At 37.4% G+C, this 20,717-nt stretch overlaps 1 protein-coding gene across 8 annotated transcripts in view; it reads right to left on the minus strand.

Moving 5' to 3' along the window:
* Nucleotides 1-20,717, minus strand: part of LOC126267225 (diacylglycerol kinase theta) — a 662,574-nt gene that overhangs the window by 183,831 nt on the left and 458,026 nt on the right. For all 8 annotated transcript variants that reach the window (XM_049972276.1, XM_049972256.1, XM_049972247.1 and 5 more), the window contains exons 8-12: nt 11,921-12,053; nt 9,252-9,445; nt 8,876-9,088; nt 8,625-8,759; nt 1,680-1,854 (exon numbers count right to left, since the gene is read on the minus strand). In XM_049972276.1, coding sequence (XP_049828233.1) covers nt 1,680-1,854; nt 8,625-8,759; nt 8,876-9,088; nt 9,252-9,445; nt 11,921-12,053 — 850 coding nt within the window. The remainder of the gene's footprint in view (nt 1-1,679; nt 1,855-8,624; nt 8,760-8,875; nt 9,089-9,251; nt 9,446-11,920; nt 12,054-20,717) is intronic.

The raw sequence follows: 20,717 nt of genomic DNA on the forward strand, positions 1-20,717 counted from the left end.
GAAGGGAAAGGCAATCACTCACCTATAGAAATCAATATGTGGAGCACACAAACATGTAACAGAAAGCATCATTCACTCTAGCTTTCGAGCATTAACTCTTCTTTTTTAGTCTAAGTATGCATATTCCTATGCACAACCATATAGAAGAGCATGTGATTGCATTCCTCATTTGTCCAGTCCCTATGCTCTTGGCACCATCACCATTGTAGGCAATGAAATTGTGTACCTTGCAGTCCTTTTAAATATGGTTGCAACTGCACTCACTGTTTGACAAGGGAAGATTTCTTTTGAATATGGGACCCAAACAATAGGTTCTATAAGAAATTCATTCGACCACAGCATAATACACTGGAATATTTTAATAAGTATAACATTATTTGCCATGAAAGTAATATTTTTTACATAGTAATGATTGTCTTACCATAAATTTCAATGCAGGCTTGTAGATATTAAGCTAAAATAAGAAATAACAACAGGAGATGTTGGTATTACTGGGAAGTAGTAGTTATTTTTGCTAAATAGTGGCCTTCTTGTTCATTTTACAATGTTAAATTTAATTAGTCACCAAATATATTTCATAGCAGTTTAGTGGTAGTTGGTTATTGCTGTTATGAACATTCATTTTATTTTGTTAATATGGTGTTTTAAGTCATGCCACATCTACAAAGTTTCTCTTCCACAGTAATAGTTATGATACATGGATGGCTGTGTGAACAGGTAGAAATATTTAGTATAGAATGGGAATTGTTCCAGTCACATAAACTTACACTGACTTCTCCCAGTGTTTACTGTTTATTTTTATACAGGATTTACTATCCTCGTCCCTTCCTCTCTGTATAATTTCCACCAAAGTCATTTTTGAGCATCATCTCACCATTTAATGCTTCACATTTGCTGTTAAAATGCTTTTATTTTGCTTTTAAATTTTCACAATCAGTCCTCCCTACTTCACACTTCTTTTAGAGCTTACTGTCTCAAAAATTATTGTGCATCTCCTCCTAGTACATTTAATCGCTTTCCCTTGGGCACTTCTTACCATCAGTGAAATCTGTATGGTTTTCTACATCCTGTCTCTTCTTACCTCTGGTCTCTCTGACAGCTGCAACTTGCCATATTTTTAAGTCTCATCTGAAGTAGTTCATTAACGTTTTCATAAAGTAATGAAGTATAATTAATTGTTGGTGCTTGACAGAAGATGGCAAAATATTTAATATGTAATACTTTCCAGATCTTCTGCAATTTTTTACAGAACACCAAGAATGTGTTTCCTTTTTAATATTAATGAAACATATTTTAACAATATCACAAAAGAACACTTTCCTGGGTTTCTGTAAAGCATTTTTCTTTCCCATGATTACTGTCATGTCTGCCAAGCACCAACAGAAAAATCAGGTGTACGTATAAATCATAGCTTCTTCCCCTCACCCCTCTGTTATAAGTTCATGGACTGGTGGCCACACTCAAATCTTATTTTTGGTACAGGTAGTAGTATTTTCTATTATCAAATGTATATTTAATGTTACTCATTCAAAATATACACATTAAAAATTATGTACATGATGCACCTTTAGCATTTGAAGTACCCAACACATTTGTATTTATAGTTACACAAAATTAAACCACTTTTATCATACTGGCAACGTGTACATAAAAGAAAGACACAAATATATTATAAATACCCTGGGAGTGGTCCTCCATTATCAAGATCAAACACTTGATAGGGATTAAGCAGTTTGCGGAAACTTGAGATCAGCTCAAGACCCTGGCATCCACCAGATTTTACATTCACAAACACCAATAGGGGTTGCACGCCAGCAGGTACTGTGCTGGGCTCAATGTTTGGGAGCAGCATAACTGTAAAGTAATATTTCACTTTCTTACAAGCAGAAGATAATTCTTCTAGAAAGAGTAATACAATTCAGTGTTTATACAAATACTTCTGTGCTCTAAAAAATAAATGCTTTATATAAAAAATTACACGTAATACCACATCAAAATTCTCTGTTTATTTGCTATGAGCTCCTAATTTTATTATTCAAGCACCAATGAAGCTCTTGCAGTTATTTTGATTTGTTTAATAATAATTAACTATGCACTATAATACAACAGTTAATATCATATAAAAAACTACACCAAGTGCAAACAATGTAGCATTATAGTACTATAGAACTCCATGAATTTTATAGGCAGTTTGCTCTGACTCATAAATGACAATAATAACTGGAGGCCTGACAGGTTTGTTGGCACCTGATCAACATGTAAACTGGTTGCAATGATCCCAACTCTGAGAACTGGAAGCACTCAGATCTTGGCTGAGACTGCTGTGAGCATAGTTCTGTAAAGGTTTAGCACTTCCTCGGCTTCAGAAGGACTGAGTAGTCAGGGGTCCTAACCGGCTATGATAGTTCTGGGGACATGGCTATTACAACCAAGATGAAAAAAGTTAATCTAGCCTGTAAGTGGAACCAAAGTTAGCATTCACATGTGGACGACAGAGTAACCAAAATTAAGAGCAACAAAGCAAAAGTGGAAATGTTGAACACTTCTTCCAAATGCAGGGAGTGGACAAAAATATGGAAACACTACAAGCCCAACACATTACAATGCCTAATATGGTGCAGGAAAATTGCTGTCATTCAAATCATTACTGGCAAGTTCAGATAATGATTAAGGAGCTGGATAGCAATCACACACTCTCCTCTTCAAAGTAGACCACAAACGCTCAATAATACTGAAATCTGGTGACTGTAGTGGTCAGGGTAGAAGTAGCAATTTACCCTCATGCTCACAAAACTAGTCCTGGATGGTGTGAACTATGTGAATAGGTGCTGTGTCATCTTGGGACACAGGATCACCATTTCAAAACACACACTGTGCTGTGGGTTCCATCTGATCATCCACAACGGGCCATACAACACCTGGCAGTAATGAAGCCTTACAGAGTAACCATGGAGCCCATGGAATACAATGGTACAGCTGCCCAAATCAACACTGAATACCTGCCTAGTTTCAGTCTTGGGACCAAACCCCCACCATGTTTCACTCTTGATACATAAACTCAGCCAGAAATTGGATACGTGTAAAACAAGAATCATCCGACTAAATGACTTTCTTCTATTGATCGACAGCCCACTTTTTAAGACTTTGGCACCACATTTTCCTGTTACAAGAATTTGCGTCATTGTTTGGTGCTGGAATTCCAGCTCATCCTGCAATTCTTTCCTTATGGAGCTTCCTTCAAGTTGTTTTGGTGCTGGCAGGGTTTATGGGTGTGACATTCAGTTCTCCAGTGACTTTTGCAGCTGTCATTGTCTTTTTTTCTTCACAATCACCTTCACTGACTGTCCACCATGATCACTCAATATACACTTTTGTCCACGTGACTTAGATGATGTTTCTTCACTTTCCCTGCAAGTGGTATAAACTTCAATACAGTGCCTCTTGAAACACCTTGGTTACAAAAGCATCCACTACATGAGCACCAACAATTCCAGTTCACGTACTTCCTCTATAATGACCTTACTACACAGAACACTACTGTTCTGACCACAACTGACATTTGCAATGTATTGGGGACATTGTGCATTTGCCTTTCATGGTCAAATGCAAAAGTGCAGCCTACAAGCTTGGCTAGCGTCTGCATTTATGTTCAATGTTCAAGCATGTGTTTCTCAAGGTGTTTCCTTTTTTTTTGTCCACTGGCTACATTTCTTTACAAAATAAGATTCAGAAGTATCACTCCAGTTTAATTCTCACACAAATGCAAAGATGAATAATTTAGACTTTGCTGTAAGTGATACTGAGAAACAGCAGAAACTGGATGAAGTCCAAGAGCTGATGGAATCCCTATCAGATTCCTTACAGAATTTTTGGTTTTTAACCATAGTATACCTAGTATACCAACAAATATTTGCTCCCAGTTTGTGTTTTTTATTGATGAACCTGGCTACAGTATGTACATGTATGACTTACTACCTGTAAAATGGAAAATAGTGGGAGAAGGTGTATCACATCAGGAACAACCCTAAGTTTGGGGGGAGAAAGGGGAGGAGGGGGCTTGTGAGACTGGGACATGACAAATAAAAATAATCAATAACAATTGATATTAGAGTAAATCCCTAGTTTTGGGGCTGCAAAAATGATTGGTGACAATTTTGTTGACATCTAAGTCAACATTCAGTTCAATAACATGGAGAGAACTCTGGTACAACTTTCACTGCAAATGGTGTACCTAGTTCTGTGTAATAGATTTGAGGTCATCATGTCACAGCCATGGCCAAATTGATGTTTGCTTGCTCAAGAATGGATTCACACAAGAATTTATTTGTTCTTGGGCCTGGCAGGAAATAATGTTTTGAATAAAGTACTGTGTTAATAATATAATGAGATTTTTTTATAATTTATATAGTGCACTTATATATTTAAAAACATCTAAATATAATTTATTTCATCTTGTACAACAGACAGATTTGTTCCAATTTCTGTCTAATAGAAGACTATGACATTTGAACAATGAAATTTGCTGGGTCATCAGTAATGTAAAGAATGATCATGTGTAATTCTTTTTCATTCTTCATAGACACCTTAAATTAAAAACAGATTACACATAACATAAATTTCTCATGTCTCTAGCTGGGCAGTTCTTCAAATTGGTGCAACATTGCAATAACTGTCACTCCCATAATCTTCTGGAAAAGTGTTAAAATGGCTCTGGGATATCCTTATACAAGCAACGTCAGGGGTCAGTCCACCCCCTCCTAGTGCTACAGACAGGTGTAGTCAGGTGAGAGAGCTGCAGCTGAATTTTGGCATGGTCTGTCAGGCTCCACTGTTTGTTCTATCTGGATGTCTCTTGACTGGGGGCGTTTGCAGAGTACTGTGGACAATAACATACACCTAACACAACCCAGTTGAGGGCTTCCTTCTCCGTTTAAGAGGCAATCATTGGTCCTAATTTCAATGACTTACTGTAGTGTGATGTCCCAAAATCACTAGTCCATTTAACATAAAATATATTACCTTCATCCAAGTTCGGTTGCCTCGCCCTGTTTTTTTGTAAGTCTATCATTGGTCATAATTTCTATCACGTCCTTTATAATGATGTTCCAAAATCCACTGGCCTTGCACAGCATTCTGGTCCATTTAAAATAGAATATATGACCTGTGTCCAAGCTGTGTTCAAAGGATGTGAGTTTATTTTTCTGTACAAGGTGAACATATATGGTATCCTCCAAGAAGCACTGCTGAATGCAGCATCATACACACCCGATCTACAGCCAGCATTCACACTGAATCCAGTAGATACCAGGCATGCACATTACTAGTGTATCCTTGGCTCAGCCAACTAGATCTCTGTCTTCATTGGAGGTCAACAATTCGTTTTAACAATATGATTCTTCAGGTTCGTTGTGAGCTTTGCTGCTGGTAGTCTCAATATGGAGAAACTAGATAGAGTATGTCTTGCCATCTTAATTTATCACTGTAGCCATTACTCCAGGGGCCTTTCCTCAGGTATTACAGCTCAAGAGGCAGACTTCCCTGGTCATTTACTGACAGAGTTCAGTGGGCAACAATTCTTAAAACCATGCTATGCTGGATTGATTGGCACCATCTGGAGGCAAGTAAAGATCCATTTGTGCTGGTTCCCCGTATACGGATGGACATAACTTTTCATCTTAATTCTTCCGCATCCAGATGTCAATGAATGGGAGTCAGCCATCTATCTTTTACCACTTCCATGGTCAATTTTATGTTTTAACCACCCCTCACCATTAGCTGTATAAAGACAACAGGGTGCTGTTTCACACTTCATTTCACTAGATGATGTTGGGATTGACACTTACTGAAACAACACGAATTTTTGACAAACTCACTGTAAATATAAAAATTTTATACTAGTTCATGGCCAGAAAGAAAACAGGTTGACACTGATTATACATAACAGTCAAATTGCACATAAGACAAAAATGCAAAAGTACAGACACGTTACATTAAAATCAATCTACACATAATTTACATTAGATTCACACAACTTGAGAACAAATTACATATAAATGATACAAATCTACATTTCCTTATATTAATACTGTATTTATTTGTTTTATTTTCTTACATGCATGTAAATAATTCAATGTCTGGTAGGAGTCTGTCTGTGAAAAGCTTCAGCTGGTTTGCTCATCAGTTCTTTTATATTTTATTTGCTAAGTGGGAACCTGTTAAAAAATTTCTCCTTCATTCATAGGATTCTTATTAAATATGTTAAGTCTTTTACTGCAAATGCGATAATTATGTCTAGATTTGTTGTTACATTTATGATAGGTGGATCTGTCTAGTTTAACACAAAAAATGGAATCCTTACACTTATGTACAACAGAACAACAGATCCACTGCTAAATTAAGAATTCTTTAATTTTAATTTCACACAAATCCTGTGGTTTCAGTTTCCCTAGGCATCTGATGGCTTACTTCCATTATTTTAAAATTATCTTGATACACGTTTCCGCTGCACCGTTTATAAGGCATTGTGCACCAAAAGAGTAAACTTTGTTTGTGACTATGATAATGATTTACAGAAAAAAATAATCAACAGTCACCCAAATTTTGATTGAGAAATAGCTACTTTAGAAATAATGAGATTCTGCACTTGATATCATACATGAGGGGATCAAATATGAATGGAATTTTTGTTCCTGAACATCAACAGTAGGTAGGACTGGCACCACACTCGTGCTATGCTTAGGCGGGACTGTTACAAGTGAGGAGTGTGCTGTTAGATATTTACCGGCATTTCGCTCATGATGTCTGAGCAAGAGGTGTTCCCCTCCATTGCACAACGCGTAATTATCAAATTTCTTGCTCATGAAGGAGTTACAGCGGTGGAAATTTGCCAAGGATTGACTGCACAGTTTTGCGACAAAACATTATCAAGGACATGAGTGTTTGCCTGGCATAAAAAGGTCAAGGAAGGGCAAAAACGTGTGGAAAATCAGCAACATGTTCACCGTCCTCGGACCAGCATTACAGACAAAAACGTTTGTGCAGTTAAGGACATTATTGACCATGATCAATGGGTGAGAGTATCAGAAATTGCACAAAAAGTTGGAATCAGTTATGTGAGCTGTCGAGTAATCATCACAAATGTCCTACAGTTCCGTAAAGTGTGTTCCAGATGGGTGCCTAAACTTTTGACTGAAAATCTGAATCTGAGATGTTTGGGGGTCTGTCAGAGGCTTACAGCAAGGTATGCGAAGAAGGTGATGCATTTTTGAGTCGGATCGTCACCTGCGACTAAACATGGGTTCACCACTACACTCCAGAATCCAATAAAGGAGTGGTGACGGACAGGGGAGGCAGCATCAGCGATAGCCAAGACTCGACTGTCAGCTGGCAAGGTTCTTTCAATTGCTTTTTTTTCGCTCAGGAAGGCATTTTGCTGATAGATTTTTTGCATGAGTGATGCACAGTCAATGCTGGTTACTACTGCAAACTGCTGAACAAGACAAGAGTTACATATCGCTGCAAAAAACGAGATCAATCGATTCCCGACAGGTCATCCTCCTCCATGACAATGCGCGACACCATACTGTAGCTCTAACTGTCTCCAAGCTACAGGAAATGCAATGGACTACACTTGAGCATCCTCCTTACAGCCCGGACTTATCACTCTGCGATTTCCATTTATTCAGACCGCTTAAAGAACTTCTAAGAGGGCGACGATTTGAAGATGGAGAGAGTATGAAAGACTTCATGTGCAAACTGGCTGGTGACCAACCCAGTTCTTTTTATGATGACGGCATCAAAAAGCTGCCCATTTGCTGGGACAAATGCATTTCTAAAGCAGGAGACTATGTGGAAATATAAATTATAACTGCCTTGAGTTTTTCAATAAATAAATTTAAATAAAAATAAAATGCCTTTTATATTTGAACCACTCTCATTTACATATTGGTAAATTTTAAGGAAACACAATATCCACATTCAAATGACTGTTGAATAGAAGAACTAATTCTGTCACCATGATAAGTTACCAGTGAATACCAAGGGCCTGTACAAGAACTTGAGGATCACACATAAGAACTGTAAGATTCTCATCTTATCAATTGAAAACTGTCACAAGTTGGAAATGGTAATTTTTAACCTTATACGGGAGGATGGAATAAAATCTTACACCACATTTAAAGAGGGTGGATGGTTTACATAAATATGTTGATAGAAAAACTAAAGCTCACATTATGTAATGGAATTTACACTTAGAAGTTGTATTTCGAATGTAGTATTTCCATATAATGCCACTGCCATCAAGCTGCATTTTCATAATACATTTTTTCTCTCTTATCCTCAATAACAGCCTTTTAAAATTATTAACTCTAAGTTGCAACCACATTATAGCTTTTCTGAGAATTGAACTTTATAGAAACTCTCTGTTATCAAATAGTTTGTTGACCTAATCCCCAAAACTTCCCTTTTTGACCACTGGAGCTCATCCAACATTTCATTATCATTATCATTTCAGAAAATGCAACAGAAATTAGTATTATGTGTCCACTGAGTAGTAATAAGAGAGATACTAACATAAGGTCAAGGAGTAATATGAGCTATACAACTGAGATGTTAGGAGCACTTACCAAGAAGGTGTTTGTCTTCGAACTTTGATTCCCGAAGGATATATAAAGCACGAACTGCTTTGTCTGCATCTTCATAAGTAATAACCATGGAACCATATTCATAATAAATTGGCCCAATTGAAGAAAATTTATTTTCTGAAATAGGTAAATGAATACGAGGTTCATGAAGAAACATACATAATTCTTTCTTAGGAAATGATGAAGAAATAAGTAAGTAAAAATTGATTATGAAATATCAGTTATGAGCCAACCTTTCCCAAGAAATTCAGTTAGCATATTCTCATAATTTCTCTGTGAAATATTTGGTGGTAAATTTCCAACAAACAGAGCAAGATTTGGACCATGTGGATCTTGCTTCAGTTGTAAGTAGAACCTCATGAGTTCCATTTGCCGGATAGAATCTTTACCCAACTGCTTCACTATTTCCCAGGGCTTATCATCTCTTGAAAGAACATGTTCCGTAACTGAAAAAGACAAGCATTAACAGGATTCGCCATAAGTAATTACTTCTTGGTTATGTAAGCATTGCCACAATAAAAATACAAACACACACACACACACACACACACACACACACACACACACAGGAGAGAGAGAGAGAGAGAGAGAGAGAGAGACATTTCCTACCTCCCCTGTCCAGCAGAATCTGGCTTAGACGATAATCTTCTGCTTTAGAATTATCAAGTCCAAAGCGACCAAGTGATTCACGGATGAGATCATCAATTGTAGTTTCTGCATTTACAGGAATAGTGCAATAGGCCTCTGAAACCTGCAGTTTCCCTGGATAAACTTTCACTTCACCACTGTCATTATCTCGGTCTCTGTAAATCAAATAGCATAAAGCACATAGAATTCAATTTCAGCTGTATGTTTTCTCATTTAAATGAATTATGAGGAGGAATTAACAAAATTTCCATAACTCATCCAGAAAGCAGTCAAAGGTGCAGACTGGGGTTTATGGCCCACTGCAAGAATACAAGAATGCATGGAATTTCAAATCTAAGTTTTCAATGGCGAAATCAGTTTCCTGTAAATTGGTGAAAGAAAAAATGCTTGCGATTACAAGGAGAACTATTCAAGATTTCCTTCTGTTGACTTTGAATACACAAATATTATATTACTATGTATAGGACCTACTTTTTTTGTCTGTATAAAGGAAGACTACCAATCAAGAGCATAGAGCAGATAAAAATATGGTACACAAACAAATAAGGCAGTGCACTGAATACTACAGATCAACTATCATAATGTACACACATTCACGGTTTTATTAATTTTGTCCTCTGTTTTTTCTTCTACTTTGTTTTAGCGAAACATCTACATTCAAATTTATGTTACCTAAATGAAACACAGAAGTGTATGTATCCGTGAAAAGTGGAAATATACTTTTACTGTGACAACCAATAACGGTACCACGGAACATAAGATTTAAGAGTGCCTTACAGCAGAAGTCTAGGAGACAAATACGTCTTGGAACAACAAGAAAAGTGAATTTCAAAGAACATAGTATTTTGCTGAGATATTTTTATAAAGGTCAACAAAAGCATTAGTGCTGAAGGTCGTAAATATGACAGTAGGAGAAAGAAGAGCAAAAGTGTGTGAAAAGGGTGAGAGGTGAGTAAACTATATAGTCCTGGCATTCTGGTGCCACCCTTAACAAAATATACACAAAAAGATAAAATTAGAATTACTTGGGCTGGGATTAATAAAATCTAAGTATTCTTCTCAAAAAATTAAAATTATGTGAAGGTTTTTGCAGTCAGTGTTCTTACTGACTGAGTTATTTGCTTTCACGGCTTCAGTTCTGCCAGTATCGCTCTCCCACTTTCTAAACTCATAAGCTTTTCTGTACACCATTCTGAGCTACCATTCCTGAAAGAATGGAATACTGCTGGTCTAGAAAGGTATACAGAAGAGCTCCTGTGAAGTTTGGAATGTAGGAGAGAGGTACTGTCAGAACTGAAGTGTGGGTGTCTCTCAACTCATGCCTGCATAGGTTCCAGATTAGAGTTCCAGTCCAGAACACAGTTTTAATCTGTCATGAAGTTTCCAAACACCAAACACATTCCACTGACAAGTGAAAGATTGATTACGGAATATCCAAAGAGCTTACAGATCTTCTGAAGACAGCAAAACTCAGCTAAAACCAGAGATTGACATGAAATATAGCTGGACCATGTACAGAGCAAGGTTAAAATATGACATACAAAGATAGGAAAACCAAACTGAGAAATTCTGTCAATATCATTACAGTAGACCCAGAAATATTTATGAAAAGAATGACAAGATATGTATCAACATAGTCCTCATCTGTAAAATCAGTAAAGACAATAATTTTCCTAAGCAAAATACAAGAAAGAATCAAAAAATTAACAATCAGTGCCACTGGACATGAGCCGTATAAAACTATCACAGCGGACAGTAAATAACTGTTGCTTAGCTGAAATTTATCATGTTTCAGAATATATGTGAAGTTACATATTCATCTTCAAAGTTTTATCAATGAGTAGTGACCAGCCTTCCACTTCTGCAAGCAACAAAAAATAATGAAATAAATTAAAAGAGTTATATTTACTACAAGGGGCAGTCAAATGGAAACAAGACATATGGAAAAAAGTAAGTTATCTGTTCATTATTTCAAAAATAATCACCATAACTGATAATATTATTCCCTCTGTGAGACAAGACAGTCAACGCCTTCATGAAAATGTTTGTGGTATTCCATGGAACTATGGTTGCACCCGGGCACGCACCTCTGTGCATGAAGCAAATCAATGGTCATGAATGTTCTACTTAAGGGTTCCAAAAATAAGGAAATCGCATGGGCAAAGAGCAGGACTGTTTGGAGGATGTGTAACGGCTTCCCAATGAAACTTCTCCAGTGTACTCTAAAATAACCTTAGCAAAATTTGGACAGGCACTATCCTGCAACAGACTGATGCCATCCATCAACATTCCTGGGTACTTGGACTTGAATGCGCACTTCAGTTTTTGCAAAGTGTCACCATAGATGCCTGGATACAGCTGTTGTTCTGTAGGCAACCACAAACGTTTTTTCATGAAGGCATTTGGCCATCTTGTCTCACAGTGGGATAAATTTATTAACAGTTATAGTAATTACTTTTGAAATAATAAACAGTGTACTTACTTCTTTCCATTTGTCCCTGTAATATTTGTCTGCCACTTATATGTAGTCATAGAAGTCGTGCATGGTTCTGGAGGGAAAAGATCCATAAAAAAGAATACAGGTATTGAGGAATGTATTTAGCATTAAGTAAACCTGAGAAATACAGCACCTGAAACGTAAAAAAACAGCAGGCCGCTTTCCTTCTTTGCGGTGCAGGTTTGTCACAGGATGAGAATCTGACAGAGGAGTTTCAGCAAGTCTTGATTCTTCTGTAGCGTATATATCCGTCAGATAAAAATTTGCTGAAAAATAAAAAATGTATAAGTTTTCTTAATAATGTTAACACAAAACAGATGGATTGACTCCAAAGGTATTATAGCTACGACTACACACAAATAACAAAAAATATCAATAAATGTATTCCACATGTAGACTGTAGAGCTCAACCATTGTAAAGCTCAACCACTTCACATTGAAACAGATGGAGATAACTGACTCAAATAAAATAGACAAATATACAATAACTGAAGATCTCTCAACCTTATGAATATTGCAATGCATGTTTGATTCCAAATTGTTCAAAATTACTCTGGTGTGCAAAACTTAACGACAAAAGTAACTTTTGCATGATTTGTCACCACCAAGTAACATAGTTCGATGAAACTTGGAGAATACTTAGAAAGAACTGCTACAACACAATACAGAAGGTAGCTGAAGGAAATATGCAGTGAGATGAACAGAATGACCTTTTTATTCAAAGACAATAATTATATTGAGGTCATCACAATTCATGATGGTCCCCTTGACACTACAGAAGTTGGAACACTGTTCTTAATAGTATATCTTATCACCACAGACAGAAATTTATGCTCTAAAACACGCTCCCATATCGGTCAGATGGTTGGTAAGGAGTTCTTGTGGTAGAGCATTCCATTCATCCACCAGGGCCGTTGACAACTATTGGATGGTAGTTGGTGCTTGTGGATGTGCTGCAGTACATCTCCACAACACATCTTCCACATGCTAGATGGGATTTAGGCCGAGGGAACAGGAAGGTCAGCCCTAGCCAAATATTGTCTCATTCCAAGAGCTCCCCCAACTGCACTATACAATGCAGTTGCACAGTGTCATACATAGAAATTAAGTCAGGGCCAAATGTATCCTGAAAAGATGTTCATGGGGAAGGAGTACAGTTCAACAATAATGCTGACTGGCAAGTGTACCATGTTTAGAGATTTGGAGGTCAGTAAGCCCATGCAACATTATGCTTCCCCACACCTTCAGACGTGGACCACCAAAACGATTAAGTTTGACAATGTTCCAGGGAGCATTAAGTGTTCCCACATGTGGCCATAAAAGGATAAATAATGTCCCCAGGAACATTATGAGTCATGATGACTTCAGTGCGGCTATTGTCTTTGAATAAAAGTGTAATTTCTGTTCGTCTCATTGGGAATTTCTTTGAGCTACCTTGAGTACTATACTGGAGTTGTTCTATGTATGGTCTGTGTGTTATGGAGTCATTACCTGCCAGTGACACAGCATCCAAAAGTTACTTTCAACCTTAAATCTTACACACCAGTGTATAATCACCTACACCTACAGCATTCATATTTATACAGCACAGTCTGTAGTTTTGCATTTGTTTATAAGTGTACCCTTTGTAGCCTACTGAGATGACATGGAAAAATGGAAAGATGAAATAATGATGACAGTGTAACTCCTCATTTCTACCCTAAAGATTTTATTTTTATTTTCATAACTCACATAGCTGATTCAATCTTTTGTGCAACAAAATTAAATTTTTTACTTCTGAGACACTATGATTAAAATTCGACTATGATATCTAACTTGAGCTCTGCCACACATAAACAAAACTTTCATGCAAGACAGGTAGAGCCCCATCACAGCTCCCTTTAACAACAATGCCACCGTCACCTTAAGACACCCACCCCATTACTGTATTGTATTAACCTCTCATACATACATTAAAAAATTACAATTTTACAGGCTCATTTTTTTTTTTGGAATATCTTTACATGAACAAAACTATTTACATTGGTATTTCTGTAAGTTTATTTTTATGTCTCTAAGTCCAACGGAAAGTAGACACAACACAAAATAAATCATCATTTCCAACAGTTTGAAACATTATAATAAAAACAAAATGATCTTGCATCATTTTTTTTAATCCTGTAGAACAGTAACAAACAGAAACACACAACGTAATAACTAAACTTCCATTAAATTTCCAAGCATAAAGATACTTTCATATATTAATTTCTATTGTCCACATTTTCAGTTCTTATTTCTGTTAACAGGTCACTACTTTTTACTGTCACTGTACTCAACAACAGTGAATATAATTTCATATGCATGGCAATATCTCTCATCATACCTAAAGATCATGTCCTCTCACCACAGACAACACTATGAGCCAGGCATGGGCAACCTTTAATGACCCACAGGCCTAATCCATACACTTACCTAAGTTCATGTGCCACCTCGTCATGTGATACGACAGTAGTGCTCCTAGCATATAACGTCACACATATAGCATCCACATCATTAATAACGCACACCATTAATAACACACTAAAATGAAATGCACCACTTTCCCCACACACCATGCCAACAAATTAAGACCTCAGAACAAGCATTTCAGAGATACTTTTACTTTATGTTAACAGCATTTTCAGGTATTTACATTTATTTATACACAGTTTATGCACCGTTTATTTACTTATGATGTTTTACAATAGTTGGCTCAAAACCATCCATTGCAAAATTCTGCATTGCTGTTCGTAATGAAAGAATGTTCATGATAAGTAAATAATGTAAACATCTGAAGACAGAATGCCAGGCATTTTGAAATGTCATCATGGAAAAATAAATGCCTATAAAAGCAACTGGTTTTATTTAATTCATTATAAATCATCTTCAGTTTCAACAGCTGCAGTCTCCTATGTTCATAACAGAGAATAATATTTACCAACGTAAATACGAAAAAGCCAAGAAACACAAAGTATGTCAGTGAGATGGTTCAGCAATCTCAGTTGAACAAGCAATTAAGAGTAAGTTTGCAATATTTGGTCACATTAAGGTCATTCAAATGTTTGAAATTTAGTGTGTTAATGTCCACAAATAATATCAGCAAGCATTTTTAAATATTTTTCCAAAAATACTTTCAATGACAGGGAAAGATTATTTCTGTAACACCAACTAAATTAAACCCTCATTTCTTTATCAATTTAAAAAGCTAATAAGTTTCAATCACTTGAATGTAGCATATATCAGCTGTAATTATACAGAAGACAAACTTGAAAAATGTGAACATCAGAATGACAAACTGTCAAACTGACAATACTCGCCTTCACATGCTCAACACACTTTGGAAATACTAACAATGGGTATTTTGATTGGCATCAATACTGTCCCTCAATATTTCTGATAGTGACAATATGATAGTATTCCCCCTCAGATGGTCATTATATTGATGATAATATCGAATGTATAAGAGCTCCTTAACTTCCATATGACATTTCTGCCACTGCAGATGATAGGCACAAATTACGTGTTGTTAGCAGTGTGTAAAATGGCCAAAACTGCTCATATCTTTGATAGAGGCCATAAAATGCATCCCAGAGAGACTAAAATGTTAGCAATTGCTCTCTCTCCCACAAATTTCTTTCAGAAGTCTGACTGCGAGCAAACGCAGACCAAAACCGACCTGTGAGCCGCCAATTGCCCATCCATGTTCTGAGCCAACCAATGTTACCTAATGTGATAGTAGACAGTGACTGGGAAGGAACAAAATTGCACCAGTGAGATTCTTTATTTCTTCACATTGATGTTTATTGAGTATTCTAGCATCAAGATGGCTCCCCAACACCTTCGATGCACAATCTGTCACTGCTGTTAGCAAGGGAGAAGTGTGTTGTACCTGCTATTACATAGGTCTCTTTAATTTAATTATTCATCAGTGTCTGATTATCTAACCAAGATGATACTCATCTGTGGTGTGACTGCTGTTTTTGTTACATGTATCTGTACTCCACGTATCAATTCACTATAGCTAGTGTGAATCCTATTTCCTGTAATGCGTTTCTGTTCTCCGCACATCAATCCACTACAGGTGAGTGGTTGCCTTTCCCTTATTTCATAAGATGATTATTCCAACTGTACAAACAGGACAGATTGCTATTCACCACTTGGAGGAGGCCATAGCAACCATAAATAGTGGTCATGTGCATGTGTGACTAATTCTTGTGTGAATGCATGTGAGTTTTCTGGTTCTGAAGGACATTGCCTGAAAGCTGAAATATTTCTAACGTCCTTTTCACTGTGCCTGTCAACAACTCATCAATTCCTCTATGAGCTGAGTAGCAACCTGTCCTTATCATATTATTGTTGAAACTTCCTGGCAGATTAAAACTGTGTGCCCGACCGAGACTCGAACTCGGGTCCTTTGTCTTTCGCGGGAAAGAGCTCTACCATCTGAGCTACCAAAGCACGACTCACGCCCGGTACTCACAGCTTTACTTCTGTCAGTATCCCGTCTCCTACCTTCCAAACTTTACAGAAGCTCTCCTGCAAACCTTGCAGAACTAGCACTCCTGAAAGAAAGGATATAGCAGAGACATGGCTTAGCCACAGCCTGGGGGATATTTCCAGAATGAGACTTTCACTCTGCAGCGGAGTGTGCACTGATATGAAACTTCCTGGCAGATTAAAACTATATGCCCGACCAAGACTCGAACTCAGGACCTTTGCCTTTTGCGGGCAAGTGCTCTACCATCTGAGCTACCGAAGCACGACTCACGCCTGATACTCACAGCTTTCCCGAGTTTGAGTCTCGGTCAGGCACACAGTTTTAATCTGTCAGGAAGTTTCATATCAGCGCACATTCCGCTACAGAGTGAAAATCTCATTCTGGAAACATCCCCCAGGCTGTGGCTAAGCCATATCTCCGCTATATCCTTTCTTTCAAGAGTGCTAGTTCTGCAAGGTTCGCAGGAGAGTTTCTGTAAAGTTTGGAAGGTAGGAGACGAGATACTGGCAGAAGTAAAGCTGTGAGTACCGGGCGTGAGTCGTGCTTCGGTAGCTCAGATGGTAGAGCACTTGCCCGCGAAAGGCAAAGGTCCTGAGTTCGAGTCTCGGTCGGGCACACAGTTTTAATCTGCCAGGAAGTTTCATATCAGCGCACACTCCACTGCAGAGTGAAAGTCTCATTCTGGTATATTATTGTTATTCAATCCTGGGCTTTAGGGATGATAAACCCATTCTTTATGCATTATTTTACAAAACTTGATCTAACTGTCTCTGTCAGGTATTATGGCCAATGGTCTTACATCCAGCTGAAGTTCATGCAGCAAGCACATCCAGTGCCTTAGTAATGGCACCTAATAAAGAAGACTACATCAATATTTTTGAGATTTTGTGTAGAAAAATGGAATATCCTCCAGAATGAACACCCAGAAATATACCTCCTATGAACCATGTGGGCTTTTCTGCGACTACAACTTGGTATTCTTTACATTTACACAACATGCAGGTTAATAGCATGAATGTTATATAAAATGAAAGGAGGTCATAAATTTTACATTTAAAGAAATAAGTTTATCACAAACAAAGATTTTTGTGACAGAACTACTCACTATATTTCTGTAGCATAATAGATTCAACATCTGTAGAATTATGTTTGTATACGGCACATTATACATATCTCAAAGTTCATATTCATCCTATATCATGTTAATGTTTTAAAATATGTAGGTGTTCATGTTATTTAAAAAGTATCTGATATTCTTACATGAGATGGTACTGATCAAAACTAGAAAAAGAAGTCTCACAAACATAAGGTCAGTAACATATACTTGTGTATACTCGTATCTGTATTCCGTGAGTCACCTCGTGGTGTGTAGTGGAAGGTACTTCCAGTGCGATTAACATTATCCCCATGCCCGTTCCATTCGAGAATGGTTCATGGAAAGAATGAAGTCTCTAAGTCTCTGTATGAGCTCTAATTCCTCTGATACTCTGATCATGATCATGTAGTGAAGTATATGTGCGGTGAAGTAATATGTTGCACTGCTATCCTCAGAACTTGGCCATTGGAGTTTGTTGGGCATGCTGACTGTTAAGGTACTCTGTAGTTTGTTTACTGTCACACTTGCTAATTAAAAATATTTTCTTATCTTCCTTAACATTCCTTTAACTGTTTTAATGATGGATGCTACAATGGTCATATGGTCACTGATTACTTCCTCTACATTAACTATTTAGGAAAGTTTGGGGCTGTAAGTTACCAGAACGCCTCCAATTTTGCCCTCTAATTGCTTGAAGTATTTTGCAAAAATCATTCAGAACAGTCTCCACAAATCCATATCTCTGGCACCAGTTTTCTATGTTCTCACATTATACAGTTGGCAAATTGAAGTTTCCCCCTATTAAAAAAACATTACCAGAAAACAAACTTTTGACATTCTCAGAGTTTTCTCTGAAGAATTCTGCCACTACAGTTCCTGATGGTATAAAAGCGTCTGATTACCATGTTTGACCCACCTTTGATGCTTACCCCCACCCAGATTATTTCACATTTGGAATATATAATAGTCTCACAAGATACTATTCAACTGTTTATGGTGACAGATACTTTGCCACCATTATGGTCCAGCCTATCCTTGTGATATATATTCACATCTAAATTCAGGATTTTATTGTTGTCCATTTCCTGTTTCATCCACCTTTTCATTCTAAGTACATTGTGGGCATTATTACCTTTAAAAAGTGAGACTGATTCTGGGACCCTATTACTTGGCAAACAAAACTAGTAATCTTGCCACAGTAGCAGCACAATCATATTTATACCCAAGAAGCACGGAGGAGAGGTAGTAACAGTGTATACTCCTGTAGTCTTAAAAGTGGAATGCTTTCATTTTCTTCGTGTCTCTATAAGGCACTGAATGAAGTGGCCATTTAGAACATGAACAGAAACATGATGTACAGAATATTGCATCTGTGATGCTCGTGATGCTTTGCTGGCAGTATCCAAGGAACTACCTTCCTCAGTCATGTCACTATTTTCCACAGCGGTGTTTGTTAATTCATCATCTGCTGTTTCAGTCATGAATTATATTGCTGACTCTTAATTAGAACCTATGCTGTCTAATTTATTATATTTTCAGTTTCCTTGCCCATCATAGTATCTCTCCTGCAACAGTCATCACAAACTTTTTTGGCATGATACATGGCCTTTCAAGTCTTCTAAAGTCATGTCACAAAAGTAAATGCTGATACCACAGCATCTAAAGCAAACTGACTGACTGGTCTAGTGGCTAGGAGTTTAGACTAGTGCCAACAATGTTCCAGTTTGATTCCCAGTAATCACTTCAAATTTCTTTGAGGCAGAGAGTGCTGTAAGCTTATATACAACACCTAGACATGCGCTGTGGCACAAGGCTGCCAGCACGATACACTTCAAATAGTCTGCCAGTGGCAGCTGTGCAGGCTGGCCACCAGACGTCACCTGCAGTGGGTCACAAGACTAGTGCACACTGCACGACATTTGTTATGTGACCTACCGGAGGCTTCCTCTACATAAAGATAGCGCAGCCAGTCCACCCCTCGGATTTTGTTCTATTACTGATTGTACTGTTAAGGATTTTGTTCTATTACTGATTGTACTGTTAAAAAGGGTGGCTAACAGAACATGAAAAAAAATCCCTGATAGTTCCATGCATGGGGAGCAAGATGGTGTCTTAAGAAGTGCCTGATAAATTAACATCCAGCAGGGAGTGAAGTGGAGGGGGGCAGGGGGAGGGAGTCAGCTTCTCACAATGACAACTTTTGTTCCCTCTCAGCTGAGATATAGCAGCCATAACCAGTAGTTGGATTGCAGTTTTTAAAAAATCAATCATTTTTATGGAATAATGTTAATACAATTAACACACTTCAGTGTATGATTTATAAAACTCAATAAAATTAAATTCCGATGCTAGGTTACACATAGAGAATTTCCAGGGAAATCTGGGGGAGTTTTAGGTAAAACGTAACTCCCTAAAAATTACAGGTATTTTAGAATAACAGCTACCCTGTGTTTCCATGTTTGTCGTTTACTTGAATGTGGATCAATAAACTTTTGTTCTTACGGGCCGCAATACTGGTTGTGCCTAGCATCATGACAAAAATATCCAGGAGGCCCATTCAGCCTTATGAGGGCAATTGGAAAGATACTTGAATAAAGTCACTGAAGTACAGTTACGTCAACAAGCATTCACCAAGTAAGACATCACATGTTTATTTATTAGCAGCAAAGGCATCATCTGTTACTTTTTCAAGTAAAAAGAATGAGATGCTTGCATGTAATGACTATGACTTATTCCTTGCAAGAGTCCAGATCAGTTGAATAGGATTGAGGTCTAGATGGTATGGTGGCAATATGTAGGGAACCATTTTCTCACAAAATTCGGTCAGTGGAAAAAAGAGGTGGAGTCTGATTTTCCTTAATTAATGCCAACAGTTTGGCTTTCCTTGCCTCTAATTATTTTTAATTTTTCTGTCCATTTCTTCAAGATGATAGAGATCGCAGAAATTGCTGTCTAGTAATACAGTTGAACTCACAAGGTTGTGTGAACCTTTTCCCAAAACTGTCTACCACAAAAAATATTAAGTGATTGTCAGGAGTTGAACCTGGGACATTGGCATTACTAAACAAAAGCGCTCTTCACTATACCTTACAGTCAGTTTATGTCCAGTGCTGTGTTATTAGCTTTTACTGTTGTGACGTTAGATTTGAAAGAGTGTGTATCATGACTACTGGAGGACAGATACCTTGGCAGACAAGAAAGTTGAAAATACACTGACAGAAAAATTTCACAATATCAAAAAGTAAGTAATGTAGAGTAATGAAATTTCAGGAATACATTTATCTAGGTAACATATTTAAGTGATTAACACTGCAAGAT

Source organism: Schistocerca gregaria, chromosome 1, assembly GCF_023897955.1.
Source record: "Schistocerca gregaria isolate iqSchGreg1 chromosome 1, iqSchGreg1.2, whole genome shotgun sequence".
In the NCBI taxonomy this organism is placed as follows: domain Eukaryota; kingdom Metazoa; phylum Arthropoda; class Insecta; order Orthoptera; family Acrididae; genus Schistocerca; species Schistocerca gregaria.